Here is a 17,913-nt window from a genome sequence, read left to right as displayed (position 1 = left end):
TTAACTAGTCTCGTAGGCTGTGGTCTGTGACACTGGGGATGGGTCGTGTGAGGCTGAGGCTGACAACACAGCTTTACCGTCGTATAATCTAAATAGTTTTATGGCCTGCATTCATGTAACCTAATGTCGATGACCCAAAAGTTCCAGTTAGTGCTTTGGTTGCCTAGTCTGTTTACGGTAATCGATTTTTTACAACATACAACTATTCAACTCTTTGTTTGGAATTAGGGCCAGATTATAGCCCTACTCCCTTTATTTCTCTCATCGGTGTGCAGTGTCACTGAGCCTCAGGGCCATCGGGCATTTGAAGGATAGGAGTTAATGCTTTGGGTCTGAGCTCTCTGACAGCATGTTTTCATCATTGAAAGGACATCCATTTGTTTGTCTTCTTGGGTTTCCTGTGTTTGTTACCTTACTTACAGTTGGATTCTTTATCAAGTTGCTGTCCAACTGGGGATGGAAATATGTTATTTTCTATGATGGTAGGACAGTGCTTTACACTTTAGGCTACATTTTACTCATATTCATGGATGGTATCACTCTTTGTCTGAGCGCACATGTTTAAATTGAGACTTTTCTTGTTTTATGGGAATTAAAAGACTCAAAACATTCTGTGATTAGTGTGGGGAAATATTTAATTCATTCTCATATAGCCTATTCTTAAATATTTAATTCTCATATCTCATAGCCTTTAAAGTTTTTTTTATTTTATATTCAAATTTGTATTCATTTATTTTCATTTCTATATATATACTTGATTCCTATTACCTTGCTGCTACTTCACCTGAATTTCCCTAACAGGATTAATACAAGTTTATCTATCTAAAGCATACAGAACAAATGTCAGTCTGTCTAATAAAGTCATAGTTGTGCATGTATCTTTTCATTTAAACACAATGTTAATCAAATCAAATCAAACTTTATTTATACATAAAATGAAATAAAAAAACCTGAAGTTGACGTATTAAAAAACAGTGATGTGTAAATAACAATCTATGTTGCTGGCGATATGTATTAAATATTATCCATGGTCGCCGATCATGCCAGTACTGATAGCATACACAGGAGGCTCTTTCAATGCAAAAAAGCGCAGCACATTGCAAGTTTATCTTTTTTTCCCCCATCAGCTATGTACATAGGTTGCTATACAGGGAGTGTATCAGAGCACATGCTACAGAACACATCTTTTTTGGACCATGACACTATGACTGTCCTCCAATGCCAAGCCAGCTGTGCTGAGAGGTAAAACATTGCTTGAATATATCACACCCACTACATCATATTTAACACTAAAATAAACAGTGAAACTTCATGTACACCCCCTGCTTTGAAAAACTCTCTTTATAGATGACTTTAAACTCACTTTACACTCACTCATTAATGTCTATTTATTGCTGTGTTATTTATGAGGAACGTGATGGCATTTCCCAATTATGGTGTTGTGTTTGCAACATTGACCCTTTCATCATTTAGGGGCTATCAGTTTGCAGGGCATGTATTTGGTAGGGGATGCTATTGTGGCCATAATATCCAGACACCAAACAGTATACAGAGTAACTGCCATGACTGCAGTGGAGAGCCAGCCAGTACCTGTACAGAAACTAATCGACTGATCATCTACCATCTGGAACTCAGTCAAGATTCAGCTTACAACTGTGAACTGTTTAAGAAATCAATATTGAAATAATTATTAAGTAATAAGTATAGTTAATTAAACAATGTAATTTACTTACACATACGTCTCTACTCTCTCAGATAAAAACACTATTTTTAAAGGCTGCTTTAAGACACCAGACAATGCAACCAAGGCATTTCCACTGATAACCTTCATGCCTGCAATGACTGTAGGCATATGTGTAAACTTTTGCACTGAAAAGGAGTTGAAGCCTCCCTGTAGCTGTGCTTGTCTCTAAAACAAGTGGAAATGCAAAAATGACCCAAATAATTCTCACTTCTCAGAAACTTTCCCTGGCAGTTTTGGCAGGCCAGCGATGTTTGTGTGGATTCTCCACCAAGCACTTCCCCCTGCATGTGCAGGAGAACATGACAAGGTGCCTTTATCACTGTCCTGGACAGCCACATGAGAACTGTGGAACAGACATACAATGTGGTGTATCAGACCGAGGTGCAAGGTGAGCTTGTATGAAATATATACCCAACAGACTATTTCATTTGCCAATTGTTTATTGCAGCTGACATGTAAGCACTAAACCGTTAAATGGACAATATTCAATGGCTACAGTGGATTTAACACCAAGTTAATCCAGATGCTATTTATAAATACAGCTCCGACTGCTTGCATGTCTACAGGGAGGACAAAAACAAGCAAACCTGCTTTTGTGGAGAGGAAAAAGTGAGAAACAGTTGTTACATGTATTACTGTCAACTTGTGGATTTACAGTAAATAGTACAAATGACAATAAACACTAAACATTCTATTCCACACTTTTCTGAGCTCTCACACGTTAACGTAATTTCTATATTCTAGTAATGTATGTGTTTTTTCCCCTTCACTAAATGCAGCATGGCCTAAGTTTGTGGAAGTGTATTCAGAGATGTGGGCCTCACACACATTAGCCTGGCTGAGTTACAGTGGGCAGCTACATGTGGTGCATTATGAGGAGATGAGGAGGGACATCTTCATTCACCTGAGAGGCCTTGTGCTCTTCCTGGGCTTGCCACTGTCTGTGGACCACCTGCTTTGTGCGGAGAGTCAGAGGGAGGGCAGGTTCAGGCGCTCAGGCCTGCACAGGCTGGGATATGACCCCTTCACTGAAGACATGCGGATAAGCATTGATTACCACATCAAGAAAGTGGACATTGCTCTCAGAGCAAAGACTTTTTCTGGGGTGCCTGATGAGTACTAGACAAATATGAATGTTTGACACAGTTTTGTTTTCCTTGTGTACATTATAGTTTCCCTTTCTTAATTGTCAAACCAAACAACACGTTGTCAATAAACTTAAGTCATTGCATGTTGTAATGGCACTACTGGATTAAGGCAGGTGTTGTGGAAAGATGGAGTGCGGTGACTCAGCAATCATGCTTTCCGCTGACCAAGCTATATACGTTTATTTTCTCTTTGTTTCATTTTGAACTGCCCTGAAGCACACTTGACCTGGAGGGTTATGAAACAACGCATGTTTAATCGCCCAGTTCAAGCTAGGGTGCAAGTGTATGGGTTTATCATGTCTCTGACTGTCACAAAATATGTGGTCTTGAGGTCTAAAAGGTCGCATCAGTGTAGCCTACAGCTACTTGGACTATGGAAACAAGTTTCCAAAGACACGAAACAACATTGTTTATAAATAAAACGGATGTTTGTGAGGACTACTAAGTGGTGCACAATTGCAGCTTGTTCTGTGTAAATTCCGTCTGACATTTACAGAATTCCCATGATCTAGGAAATGATGTCCTAAATTGTGACAATACAACGCCTCCTTGTTCAAGCCAATTACGCCTGTTACAGCACTGTTGCTCCGCCTCCTGTGTCGCACACAGCGAGGATTCCAGCTAATGCTCTGCTACACAACCTCCACTGCTTTAGGACTGCGTCATATATCGAACATGGCGAACGTAGTGAAGAAGTGTGTCTCTCCTTTAGTTCTCCTTAACAGGAGGCTTTCAACTCCAGATCTGCGAATACAGTCTGCTTACCACAAGAAGGTAAACATATTTATCTATCTTATAAAAATATGAAAATTGTTATATCATCAGTAGTTAGGTAAAGCCAGTTGAATTAGCAAACATGTTAGCCGAGTAGCTAAAGGCTAACCCAGCTAAACAGCCCAGCGATGTTTGGTAACTTCAGTGTTTGACGCTAGCTAGTTATGCTACGTAGCCAGTTAGCTTACTTATTTTGCAAACCTGGTTTGTAAATGAAACTATGCCACAGATGCTTTGATACTGTCAGAGAAATATTTGCACTATTGTCAAACCAATATAGAGATATTATTGATACAATAGATATTGTGGCAACTTTGTCTGTAAATTAAAATTACAACTGCGACAGAAGCTAGTTATACAACTGGCTCCTTGCAAGAACTACCTTGCCCTTGATAACACCTGCTATTAACAACAGACAGGTGACCGTGCCTTAATGTATACTGCCATGTGTTTTTGCAAAGAGAAAGGAGCTTCAGTCGGCTAGCCCTGTGCAATATCACAAATACTTAGTTTTCCATGAACGTATGGTATTTTAAGTGATAGCCAAGCCAATGATGGTGTGCCTTGGTTTGTTATTGTTTGTCACACTAGTGTACGTTGTAATTATTCCCATTTTCATTGAATTAGGTGTATGCATGTACATTATACAGGTGTATTGTACAGCAATATGTGTATTGCATACAGATAGTTGGCCAGGCCAAACACTGAGTATAAACAACAGACATTGCATTGGAGGCTGATGTAATTTCAAGTAGGACTGGGTCAGAGTGACTCAGCATCTAGATTATCCCTAAATCAAGCCCAGTCAGGAAGGAGGGGGAAGCATTGTACCCGCCAAAATCAATGGTGGACAGTCCCGGCCTGTCTTAAGCAGTTTATTTTGATTTGTCTTGCGTAACCCAACCCTGCTGCTTGGTTTGCATAACAGATAAGCCATGACATTCCTAAAAAAAAGGTGCTGTTTATCTTTCTATGCCCGCTTTTATTCTCTAATGATCGTATTCACTTTCGCCCTCAGGTGGTAGATCACTATGAGAACCCTCGTAATGTGGGGTCGCTGGACAAGACATCCAAGAATGTGGGCACAGGATTGGTGGGTGCACCAGCCTGCGGCGATGTGATGAAGCTTCAGGTGCGTTTCAGCTCTCAGTCCTCATCATAGCTGATCTGGGACCATTTTTATTTGATCGCTGTCCTTTCACAGACCATAATGAGTCTCAATGATGTAGCTCAGCAGGTAGCTGGGTTTCTCCACTAAACAAGGTGAAGGTTAGGTTCTGCTGTAGGCCTGTTTGAAAAAATATGTCAGCTAAAAGAAAATTTGATAATATCATTGGTCTTAGATCATGTGATGTCTGCTCTGTATGATGTTATACCTGGGAGTACTTTGAGGTAAACTAGTTACATTTACATATATTGATTTAGCCAATGTGTTTTTTTTTTCATTTAATTTGAATCCAAAATGGCTCACATTATAATAAGGTAACATTAAAATGAGGTGTGCATGTAAGAAGCATATTATATTAGTATATGTAATTATAAACGATTATTTGAAACAAACCAACATTGTACCTGGTAACTACTTGCTAAATACCTTTATTTGTACATTTGCATTGTAAGTTATGTCTGTGGTATGTGGACTGTGCTATTACCTTAGAAGTACGTTGTAAGTGATGGTGGTACAGAATGATTTCTAAAATGTCATTGTTTAATATGTAGATTGAAGTGGATGATAAGGGAAAGATTGTTGATGCCCGCTTCAAGACCTTTGGGTGTGGATCAGCTATTGCCTCCAGTTCCCTAGCAACGGAGTGGGTGAAGGGCAAATCGGTGAGTCTTTTGACTGTTCCACCATTTCCTGTTTAGGCGTTCTTATTGAGTTGTTGTTTTTAGTACAAAATAATTTTCTTCTTCTGTCATTTCCTGTCTCGGCCAGTCCCAGCAGAGTTTCAGTTTGCTGCTTGCTCTCGCTCTCTGGCCAACACTAAAAGTATTTTTTGTATTCTTTTATTTGTGTGTGTGTTTGTGTTCGACCTGCAGGTTGATGAAGCTCTTAAGATCAAGAACACGGACATTGCCAAAGAGCTTAGTCTTCCCCCAGTCAAACTTCACTGCTCCAGTATGTGCCCGTTTGAATTCAACACCACAATTGCACATTCACATACTATTAATAAGGCAGACAAAGGCAGTTACAATTAAAATTGTCTTGATTTTTATTAAATTCGTCATGATATTTTATCACACAAACACATTTCCTGGGAAATTGACTCCATAGACTTAAACATCCTTTAGTTGTTTAAAGAGTTAATTTCAGCACCACCATCAGATGGTTAATTCTAGTAACAGTATACATACATCAAATACATTCCACTCTAAAGTTATTTACAATTTCATCTTATTTGTTTGTCATGTACACGTCTCTGGTTATTTTCGGCAAAGCTAATTCTTCTCCTCGTCTTCTCAGTGCTGGCAGAGGATGCCATCAAAGCCGCTCTGGCTGACTACCGGCTCAAGCAGAATGACAAGAAGGAGGCTGTCAGCGCCAGCAACTAAGCGCAGTTATAGGGTGATGGTCTTGCCCCTCTCTCGCCCTGCAGTACCAACCCACGTCTGTAGCGCTGACTTCCTACCCAGGCAGAGACCACCATAACATGCATACCAATACTCTTCAGCCCTTGTCACCGTAGCCTGTCTATTAAACGCACAATAAAAGAATATCACTGTCAGGTTGCAGTGGCTACAAAGCTAAGCCTTATTTTGTTATCGGGGAGGGTCGTGGCGGAGGATCGTTCAGTGCCGTGGTTTGTCTGGGAGGTGTGCATTTTGATTATGTCACGGGTGTGTGGCGTCAGCCATTTGGTGGCACTGTGTGATGCTCCTAGAAATGACACAGATTAAAGGAGTAGCAGTGAGCTGGAATTGAGCTTTCAGTATTAAGTGGGGTAGGATATTGTGGTGGTGTACCTTTCAAGTTTATATTTAGTGTATTTGCTCCCTGATTGTGACAACCATATTTTATGGACAATAAAGTACAAAGTGTATAAAAGTGGACTGTATTGTGATGTCATTATTTCTACCAATAAGTAATTCATTTTATCGTAATCCTAACTCTAGAAATAGAATTTCCTATGCTGTGTTATGTTACATTTGTATTTTATTCTTAGTTGTGGTAGTAAAGGGGGGGCGCAACATATATAATAATAATCATATAATGTTGGATACTAAATGATGTACACTTTTTGTATGTTCATCAACAATATCTCAGGCGACTGCTGTGATAAGTATAACTAATAACTTTAGTATAGCTAAATGCACCTTTGGTGGATGGATTCCCTGTGGTGGAATTCAAATTGCCCACTAGATGGCAGCATTTTACAACCATACGTTTTTGAAGCGCCATTGAAAAAAATCGTAGGCCTAATGTCGATACACCATGACAATTATTTTAAAAGAGTACATTTATCATATTTAGTCTGTCGTGCCAACAGAAATTATCGTTTTATACATAAGCTCCCTTTGTCCACTGTGCATCCATAGCACGACAAACTTCTATCCTCGTCACAAAAAAACAATGAAATGTAGGCTGAAGGATATTTCTGCAGCTTGCACCGTTAACTAAATGCTAATACAATCAATGGCTGCACCGATAATGTCAAACCCTTCTGAACAGCCTGAACCCTTCCTACCTCCCCATCTTCACTGAGAAGTGAACAAGGCTGTTATTGTTGAGAAAGAGAAAAAAATGTCCTCCAAAACCTCAGAGAGACTGTCGTTTGAGAGTGAATCTCATACCACCAGATGTTGGGCTTTGAAGCCAAACAGCGCAGCGTCATCACGACGGACCCACTGCTGTGTTTGGGCCTGTAGCCCCATCCTGCTACAGGAACTCTGTCTCCAAGCAGCACACGTTCTCATCCTTTAATGGAGATGTTTAGAGATAGTATAAACATTTGACTATCCAAAGAATAAATTACATATTTTATTAGGCCAAGACACACTGTGGGGGTGCCGGAATGAAAGTTGGCTAACAAACAATGACTTTACTATTCCACATCAAACATAGCAATAATTGTCATGCCATCTATTTGTCATTGACATGAACCCCACTTATTAATCGTTATGATGAGGAGAGTGCAATTTCATTGTTGTCCAAAAGTTTATTAGTTATAAACAATAGAAATATTGGCAGTACCTACTAAACAGCCATAAATAGAGAAGGCATGGCAAATACAGGCTATGGCGGTGAATGCAGGCTCCTCATTAGCGCTTAATGAGTGTGATTCTATTCTGAAAAAAGGGTTATTTTGGTAGAATATTGTTATGAGGTGTTCTTTGTAGAAGTAGAACCCAGGACTAATGCACCTTTCAGCTTCTAAGTAGAATCTATTCCAGTCAGTTGGCTGGTCCTCACAGACGTAGTCTACCCATAACATCTTCTACTCAGCAGCCTCTAATAAAGGATTTAAAGTAACCGATACAACCTTTAAGATTTCATCAGCAGGAGCTAATTGTAAAACCCTTTAATGAGACACTGTAAGCAATGCTGAGATACAACAGATGACTATTCTGGACTCTTTATAGCATGGGGATCGCTGGGATTACTCAGCCTGAGTTAGGCCTGGTTTCCCCACATCACATCTGCTTTCATTTCTGTTTTGAATGGGGAATCGTGCATGACCTAATTAGGTGCTCTGGTTGTGTGCCGTGCTGTGCACCTGATTTATGATATGACAGGATCCTTACAGGTCAGAGGCTCTGAGCGGTCAGATCAGCAGACAGACATGAACTTTCCCTCAATACACATGTAGCCCTGAGCTATATTTTCTTTGTTTTCTTAAATGTTAAAGTATTTTCAAATGTTTCAAAAATGTTTTCAATTTGTATACTTTAATGTTTTTCGGTTTTTGGAAAGCCTGTATTTTATTTTCATTTGAATATTTCATTCTTGTAATGTAATTGGTTGTGTGAGAAGTTGACCCTTGAACTGAGGCTGTGGTAACGGAAGCTGGGGGAAACACGAGGAGAACGAGAGAGAGCAGCAAAGATAGCAGCCAGCTAGTTTTGAGCTCTGGATTTTGGAGATTGACACTGTACAATAACGTACACTTTACACACTGGTAACGTCTACACCTAGGCTATAGGGTGAGACGAATGGTGAATAAGTTCCTCGGCCAGACGACACACCGGTTTTCCACACCGGGTTTTCCACACTGGACGTTCCACACCGGACTTTCCATCGTCCTTCAACCACGTTTTCCCAACGCCTTGAGGGAAAGGTTAAATCATCTGCTAGCACCTTTTTGTTTGCTCCTAAGCGAAGCGGCCGTTCGTTTGTGGTCCCACCGCTCACAAGCTACAGTCAGATCTGCAACGTTTGGGGGGTAATGAAAAGGTTATGCCGGCATAGCATAGGACTGTATGTATAGGATTGTGTGCTGTTTTTGTTTGATGTGATTAGAAGTGACTGTTGCTACTAAAGTATATATGTGTGACGTGCGTTTACAATATTTTATCGTGCCATTGGTACTAGTGTATATAGTTGTGTATACCACGTTGGGCTAACGGTAGCCGCACTGTAACCTTAGCTTTTATAGTTCAAAGCTACCTAGCTTTGGAATAGCGTGACCTACGGTTAAGCGGAGTACGTTAAATAAGTAAACATTTCTGATTTTACTTACAAAGAGGATATTGTGTGTTTCATTATGGATTGCTATACCGAAGGATTAGTGTATTTAGGATTTGGAAATAATATGTATATTAATAGGGAAATTACGATTGCTTAATGGTGGTGAAAAGAGTTTATGCAAGGAACATTATAAGATTAAAACAAACACTGTAAGGGTTTGTCACTCATATAGTGTACGTAATTGTTTTAGAGAACTTGGGGAGCGCCCACTGTAAAAGGTTAGTTTAATTACAAGGTCATGCCATAGTCAAGGGCATGAGGGGCGCTACATAAAATGGAGGCATCGCTGGGATTTTTTTATAGTGTTTAGAGCTCTTTTTGTCCACGTTGTCTTGTGAAAATAGTCTTTAGTAGTTTAACTTTAAATAATTTGAGGAGTTGTACTTTTATCATGCAGAGTCAGTCTGATTTTAAAGTTAGGCTGCAATTAGAGCTGCTGCAATGGTGCAGAGGAGAGGGCATTCAGCCTAAAGGCATTTTTATGCTACTCCGTACGACACGTTTTTGGGCACATAGGAACGCCTTCAGGTAAGTGAAACGCCTTCTCCGGTAGCTGAAACGCCCTCTCCGTGCTCTCCAGAGACGTCGGACAGCTCTCCGTGTCCCCGCAAAAATTTCTGTCGGTCCGCTCATGGCGACGGATACTCCTTGGCCGTGATTGGCACACTACAACCTCATTTCCATACGACATCAACTCCGGAAACTAACATTTCTGGACCTAGCGTTTCCTGTTTCATTACCTTTATATCCATATATGCATAACAGCCACTGTCAAAGGCGCAGATCCTTTCCTTGAAAACTATTCCCTGTATATCACAATACATGAGCCGGCCCAAGTAGCCTACTGCCAGAGAACCAGCATGAGCGACGGCAATTAAAGATGTGTTTCAACAACGGTAGAAAACTGTGTTTGCTCCGTATTTTACTGAACTCATAATTATATGACAGTGGTATTAGTTACAGTTGAGACACCCGAAATAACGTGCTTGCGCAGAAATCCTGAGACGTGATTTTTAGTCTGCACATGAATACATGAATTTCTTTGATCCCAGGAAATTTGAGCACACAACCCATCTCCCTTACGGAGATATTGGCGAACGTTGTTTTACCTACTTCATTTCAAACGTTGCAAACGTGTCTAGTTTTTGTGCAGTAGTGAATAGAGTCTCAGTTTACTACACCGCATATCATGTTTGTAGAAAATGATTAAGGTGCAACAAATGGCAATGATTAAGGTGCAACAAATGGCAATGATTCACATTGCAAGTAAAATGGTGCGGCTGGAGCAGATACAGGGAGGGACAACGGTGACGCAGTTTGGATGTAGCGACAAACGTTTATGTGCTGTAACAAACAGTGTTAACCAGTATGTGAGTAACGTGGGTTTTATTAAAACATAGTGTGTAATGTGTAGCTATTTCATTCTGTTTATTAACCTGTCCGGCTGTCTGTAGGCTATGTATTAACTAGCCAGCAGTAGACGAAAGGGAATTAACCCCGAAGTTAAAAACATGTAATCTACTTCGGGAGCATTTTACTCCCCCGCATTCTCCCATGATAAAGATAAGTTTGCCCTATCAGGTGTCTATATAGCATTAGACACAGTCACAATATTGTGTATCTGACACCTGTTGCATTTGAGTAGTGGCAGCTGGTGGGAGAGTAGAAATTGACTGTTGTGGAGGAGAGGTAAAGCCAACTAACGATTTCCATCGCACAAAGACGTCATGGGGTAGCTTGTCTTTCGGGACTTAAACCGTTACTCCCCCTACTGTTGTGGAAGAGAATTGTTTTCAGCACCCACAGCCGTTGGAGTACTATAAAGGGACACAAATGCTAACTAGTACGTACTATCCGGCCGCCCGCCCACTGTCCAACCATCCGACACGACCGTTTTGTGTACTATATAAGGCCCTTAAGCATGCCATACTAGTCGTTGGTGTGAGTGAAGAGCTTGCAGTTGGCCAAATTGAAGAGGCTCTACATACTGTGCGATGTTGGGGACGTGTGAGAGTAAGGGGTAGGAGATTTAGCAGTTCTACTGATGGCTTGTGGGTTCTTTGTGAATGCAAGGAAGAGCTTGACCCACAGATGGTTCCCCCTGAAGTGAGGCATGAGGAAGCCGTGTGGGATATAGTGATTGCTAATGAAACTCCCATTCTTGAAATTCCCATTTCGGATGATTTTTCAGAAAAGTTGAAAATCTTTTTAGCAACTGAAGGCAAAACAGTAGCTGATTTAAAGGGTTTTTGCACTCCAGTTTCCTCTGGAGGGAATGATTCAGTTATGCAGTCTTTAGCTGATGCTATTAGCAGAGCAAACCGAGGCCAGACTGAAAATCATAGTTATCGCCGTCTCAGAATTTTCTCCGGTATCATTCCAACCCCGGCTGGGGAAGAGTCTATGGACTATTGGTTAGAGCAGGCAACAATAATGGTCCAAGAGAGTGAATTGACTGAGCAAGAAAAGAGACGCAGAATTCTTGAGTGTTTGAGAGGACCTGCTTTACAGGTTGTGAAGTCATTGCGTATTAGTGAGCCTAATGCCAGATCTGAGGAGTATTTGAATGCACTGGATAATGTGTTTGGTTCTGCAGAGTCTGGCGAGGACCTCTATTTCTCTTTCCGCCTCATACAGCAGAAGGCTGGTGAGAAGTTGTCTGACTATGTCCGGAGGCTTGAACCTTTTCTGGCTAAAGTGGTTAAGAAAGGTGGGATTTTAGCACGAGACACAAATAGAGTGAGAATTGAACAGTTACTTCGTGGAGCAATTGGCTCTGATTGGATGCTGTTGCAACTGCGGTTGAAGGAGCGAAAGATGTTTCCTCCTAACTTTCTGATTTTACTTACTGAGATCAGAGCGGAAGAAGAGCAGGAGCGGACACGGCAAAGGGTAACTACTCGTGTTCGGAGTGTTGCTGCGCGAGATGAGTCAGGAGAGACTGACATTGTGGAGGGGCTGAAGGCTGACTTCAAAGCTCTTAAAGCTCACGTGTCTGAGATGAATAGGAGGCCGTCTTGGGCCAGAGAGGAAGCTGAAGTTAACACGTCAGCATCCCGGTCATTCCAGTCAGGCAATGACCATTCTGAAGCGGTTGCTTTACGCAAGGAAATCAACAGATTAGAGAATAAATTAAAGGCTAAGGACAATGTAGCTGAACATCAGGTTGCAGCTGCTGCTGTTGCGATGAAGACCACTGATCGTGGCTCTTCTGCACACAAGCAGAGTTTTAGAGGTGATAGTGACTGCTTCTGCTACAGGTGTGGAGAAGACGGCCATATTGCTTCTAAGTGCTCGTCTCCCGAGAATGAGAAAAAAGTGATTAGGAAACTGATAGCTTCACTTAACAAAGCTAAAGACAGACGTGATCCTGACAGTGACTCAAAAGGTGAAACCACTCACTGCTCAACCAAAAAACAAGCTGTGCATGTCAAGACGACTACCTCGTTTCCTGAGGGTCTGATTGGTCCACCGTCTACTGTGCATGTGAAAGTAAATGGTCAGCCCTGTACTGCGATTTTGGATAGTGGGTCACAAGTGACCATAATCTTTGAGAAATGGTACAAGAAACACTTGTCGGATGTAGACATCCAACCTGTGTCTGGCTTGGCCATTTGGGGTCTTAGTGATACAAGCTACCCATACTTAGGATATGTTGTTGTTGACATGCAGTTCCCTAAAGAGCTTGTTGGTAAACCAGAGACGTTGTCAGTGTTGGCTTTGATTTGTCCTGGGCCTAACACGCCAGATCAGGTCCCAGTGATTTTAGGCACCAACGCAAGTTTGTTCCATAGGCTTGCTGCTCTGTGTGGCCATCCAAAGAGTGAAACTCTGGCCCGTGCCTTAAATGTCAACAGTTTTGAGTTGAAAAAAGAGACTGTTCCACATAGCATCAGTGAAGTGGATTTGGATGAGACAGTGGGTTTTGTGAAATGGATGGGCCCTGGACAGTTGACCATCCTGCCACAGGAAAGCCGGTGTGTGCCTTGTCATTTGGATTTTTACCAGCCACAGCTTAAGGGCATAGTTGTTGTGGAACCGAGTGATGCCATGCCATTGCCTCAAGGTGTGATGTTTCAGCCTGTGGTAGCCCCTGTCAAGGCTCTTGATACAAAGTGTTTCTCTCTGCTACTGCAGAATGAGACAAAGAAAGAGGTTAAGATACCTCACGGTACAACGCTAGGTAAAGTGCAGACAGCTGACTTGGCGAGTCCGCGAGTGACTGGTGAGATGTCAGGGGAGATGGACCCGAGTTTGATTGATTTTGGTGATTCCCCTATTCCTATGGAATGGAAAGAGAGACTTACTAGGAAGCTGTGCCGCAGGCGCAATGTGTTTTCACTCCATGAATGGGAAGTTGGCCTAGCCAAAGAGGTGGAGCACCGCATTCGTCTGTCTGACCCCCGACCGTTTCGAGAGAGGTCCAGACGTTTGACGCCTGCTGACATAGAGGATGTACGTAAGCACCTTCAGGACCTGCTAGCTGCAGGAGTGATTAAAGAGTCACGGAGTCCATACGCATCACCTATAGTGATTGCGAGAAAGAAAAATGGTAGCGTACGTATGTGCATTGACTACCGGACTCTGAATACTAAGACCATTCCTGATCAATACACCACACCACGCATCGATGATGCATTAGACTGCCTAGCTGGGAGCCGTTGGTTCTCAGTTTTAGATCTTCGTAGCGGCTACTATCAAATAGCCATGGCTGAGGAAGATAAGGAGAAAACAGCGTTTATATGTCCTCTAGGTTTCTACCAGTTTGAGAGAATGCCGCAGGGTATAATGGGAGCCCCTGCGACATTTCAACGTTTAATGGAGAAGGCCGTAGGGGACATGCATTTACTACAAGTTCTTGTTTACCTTGATGATTTAATTGTGTTTGGGGCAACTCTGGAGGAGCATGAGGAGAGATTGATGAAAGTGTTAGACCGTCTCGAGGAGGTGGGTCTTAAAGTTTCTGTGGACAAATGCCAGTTCTGCCAGCCTAGAGTAAAATATGTGGGACATATTGTGTCAGCTGATGGGATTGCCACAGACCCCGCTAAGGTGGAGGCAGTGACTAAATGGCCACAGCCTACTGGATTGAAGACATTGAGATCCTTTCTTGGTTTCTGCGGTTATTATCGCAGATTTGTAGCCAACTACTCCTCCATTGTGAAGCCGTTGACAGAACTCACAAAAGGTTATCCTCCAGTGAGGAAGGGAATGAAAATAAGTGTGACAGACCAACAGCAGTACTACAAAGAGTCCGAACCGTTTGGCTCACGATGGACTGATTCGTGTTCCAAGGCTTTCCGTGAGATCATTGGGTGTCTCACTAATGCGCCTGTGTTAGCCTTTGCAGACCCGAACAAGCCCTATGTGTTGCACATTGATGCTAGCCTTAAAGGGTTAGGGGCTGTTTTGAATCAGGTGCATCCCGAAGGTCTTAGGCCTGTAGCGTTTGCCAGCAGAGGCTTAAGTGCTCCAGAACAGCGCTATCACATCCATCAGCTTGAGTTCTTAGCACTTAAGTGGGCCGTAGTGGATAAGTTCCATGATTACTTATATGGGGTAAGATTCACTGTGATGACAGACAACAATCCTCTCACCTATGTATTGACAACTGGGAAACTCAATGCTACAGGGCATAGATGGCTGGCAGGTCTCGCCACATATGATTTTGAGATTAAATACCGCCCTGGTAAGGTCAATGTTGATGCTGATCTGCTTTCCAGGAACTATATTGATGAAGACACTGAGCCCTGGAAAAAGTTGTCACAGGGTGATGTGAGGGCAATTTGTGGTCATGCACGCGTGCTTGAGTCTCATGACAATGATGTGCGTGTGGCAGACATTCTAGGAGTCCCTGCAGAAGGTGTTCCTGAATTGTATGCTTGTGCAACTCGCCTTACTTTAGGCCATCTAGAACAGTTTACCCGTGAGGACTTGCAAAAAGCACAGATGGAGGACGGTGTACTCAACACAGTAAGAGACGCTTTAAACACTGGCCGGTGGCCATCAAACTTGAGCCAGTCTGATCCTGATGTAGGTTTGCTGAAACGTGAGAGTCAGAAACTGAAAATTAAAGATAGACTGTTGTACCGAATCACACACAAAGCATCTGGAAGAGAGGTATGTCAGTTGTTACTTCCCAAGAAGTTCAGATTGCCTGTGGTTCGTGCTTTGCATGATGATATGGGACATTTGGGGGTAGAGAGGACGATAGACCTGGTGAGGGACAGGTTTTACTGGCCTAAAATGGCCCAGACTGTGGAAAGATACATAGGTAATTGTGGGAAGTGTGTAACCTGGAAAAGCCCATGTTCCCGTGCGGCGCCGTTACATCAAATTACGTCTAGTGGTCCTATGGAGCTGGTTTGTATTGATTTTTTGTCTTTGGAACCAGACTCCAGTGGATATGCAAACATACTGGTGGTCACAGATAATTTTAGTCGCTATGCACAAGCATATCCAACGAAAGATCAAAGGGCTGTAACCGTGGCCAAGGTCTTGGTTGAGCGATTTTTCGTGCATTATGGTCTTCCGGCCCGAATACACTCGGATCAGGGCCGTGATTTTGAAAGCAGATTGATTAAGGAACTTTTGAGGACTTTGGGGATCCGTAAGTCCAGGACGACTCCCTACCATCCCCAAGGGGACCCACAGCCTGAGCGTTTTAACAGAACGTTGCTCTCAATGCTGGGGACTTTGAGGGACACTAATAAGAGACAGTGGAGCCGTCATGTCAGTCAACTGGTGCACGCATACAATAGCACTAAGAGCGATGCCACAGGGTTTTCACCCTATTTAATTATGTTTGGCAGAGAGGCTAGATTGCCTATTGATGTGTGTTTCGGAACGGATGAACATGAAGCAGTCAGTCATTCACGCTATGTGGAAGAACTGAAAAAGGACCTACAGAGTGCTTATGAACTTGCTACTAAGTCAGCCACTCAAGTTCATCTGAGAAACAAAAGAAACTATGAGAAAGTGTTGCGAAACCAAGTTTTAGCAAAGGGTGATCGGGTACTTTTGAAGAATTTGGGTTTGAAAGGAAAGCATAAGTTACAGAGTCGCTGGAACTCCCTACCTTATGTGGTGGAAGAAAAGCTCCCTGACTTGCCGGTGTACAAGGTTAAGCCTGAAAGTGGGATGGGGAAGCTCAGAACGATACACAGAGACAACATCTTGCCTATTGGTAGCCTGGTCAGGATAGCTGATGATGAGCAAGATGCTCCATTGCCTGTACACAGACCTGTGACACGATCTCTAAGAGACCCTGTGCCACATAAGAGATGTAGCTTAAGACACACTGACAGTCACTTACTTGATGAAGAGACCAGTGAATCTGAATGTGAGACAAGACCAGTGTTCAGGTGGGAGCCTGAGCATGACGATTCGGGAGCTCATGTTGCTCAGAGAAACCGTGACAATGTTTTGCCAGTAGTGGACACTGCTGATGAGCTTGAGGTTGTTTTTGATCCAGTTGAGAGTGATGGTGAACCTGGTGGTACATCAGAGACTGAAAATGTCAATGATGAGAGTGATTATGTGGAGAATACTGTTGATGATGCAGAAACACCTGTTGGACAAAGAGGTGCTGAGTCTGCTAGAGATTCTCAAGTATCAGTTGATGAGGAAGTTGCACCTCATAGTAATTCACCTCAACGAGAGAAGAGGTCAATTAAGCCTGTTATAAGATTAACGTATGATAGGGTAGGAAGACCTAAAGATCAACCTTTGACTATAATTCATAGGGGTATTACCATAAAAATATGTTAAGCTAATTATTCATATCTGAGTTAGGTCTCATGAGGTCATGAGGACCGTTTAAGGGGGGGAGAATGTAGCCCTGAGCTATATTTTCTTTGTTTTCTTAAATGTTAAAGTATTTTCAAATGTTTCAAAAATGTTTTCAATTTGTATACTTTAATGTTTTTCGGTTTTTGGAAAGCCTGTATTTTATTTTCATTTGAATATTTCATTCTTGTAATGTAATTGGTTGTGTGAGAAGTTGACCCTTGAACTGAGGCTGTGGTAACGGAAGCTGGGGGAAACACGAGGAGAACGAGAGAGAGCAGCAAAGATAGCAGCCAGCTAGTTTTGAGCTCTGGATTTTGGAGATTGACACTGTACAATAACGTACACTTTACACACTGGTAACGTCTACACCTAGGCTATAGGGTGAGACGAATGGTGAATAAGTTCCTCGGCCAGACGACACACCGGTTTTCCACACCGGGTTTTCCACACTGGACGTTCCACACCGGACTTTCCATCGTCCTTCAACCACGTTTTCCCAACGCCTTGAGGGAAAGGTTAAATCATCTGCTAGCACCTTTTTGTTTGCTCCTAAGCGAAGCGGCCGTTCGTTTGTGGTCCCACCGCTCACAAGCTACAGTCAGATCTGCAACGTTTGGGGGGTAATGAAAAGGTTATGCCGGCATAGCATAGGACTGTATGTATAGGATTGTGTGCTGTTTTTGTTTGATGTGATTAGAAGTGACTGTTGCTACTAAAGTATATATGTGTGACGTGCGTTTACAATATTTTATCGTGCCATTGGTACTAGT

General features: G+C 42.4%; 1 protein-coding gene and 1 pseudogene across 2 annotated transcripts; both read left to right on the top strand.

Moving 5' to 3' along the window:
- The first annotated feature begins 349 nt into the window (after positions 1-349).
- LOC308372355 (sialate:O-sulfotransferase 2-like) lies at positions 350-2,867 on the top strand (annotated as a pseudogene). The gene is made up of 6 exons: positions 350-482; positions 1,128-1,242; positions 1,474-1,655; positions 1,756-1,893; positions 1,976-2,132; positions 2,524-2,867. The product of its transcript is annotated as a sialate:O-sulfotransferase 2-like (transcript).
- A 685-nt stretch (positions 2,868-3,552) lies between these two features.
- iscub (iron-sulfur cluster assembly enzyme b) lies at positions 3,553-6,717 on the top strand. The gene is made up of 5 exons (XM_080847284.1): positions 3,553-3,666; positions 4,685-4,798; positions 5,386-5,496; positions 5,707-5,785; positions 6,131-6,717. Exons 1-5 carry the CDS (start codon positions 3,568-3,570, stop codon positions 6,217-6,219), a joined length of 492 nt encoding a protein of 163 aa, XP_080703410.1. The 5' UTR covers positions 3,553-3,567; the 3' UTR covers positions 6,220-6,717.
- The last annotated feature ends 11,196 nt before the right edge of the window (positions 6,718-17,913 follow it).

The sequence above is a fragment of the Sprattus sprattus genome, assembly GCF_963457725.1.
Source record: "Sprattus sprattus genome assembly, chromosome: 11".
Taxonomy (NCBI): Eukaryota; Metazoa; Chordata; class Actinopteri; order Clupeiformes; family Clupeidae; genus Sprattus; species Sprattus sprattus.
The sequence above is the reverse complement of the archived record's forward strand: the minus strand, read 5'-3'. Positions and strand labels throughout refer to the sequence as shown.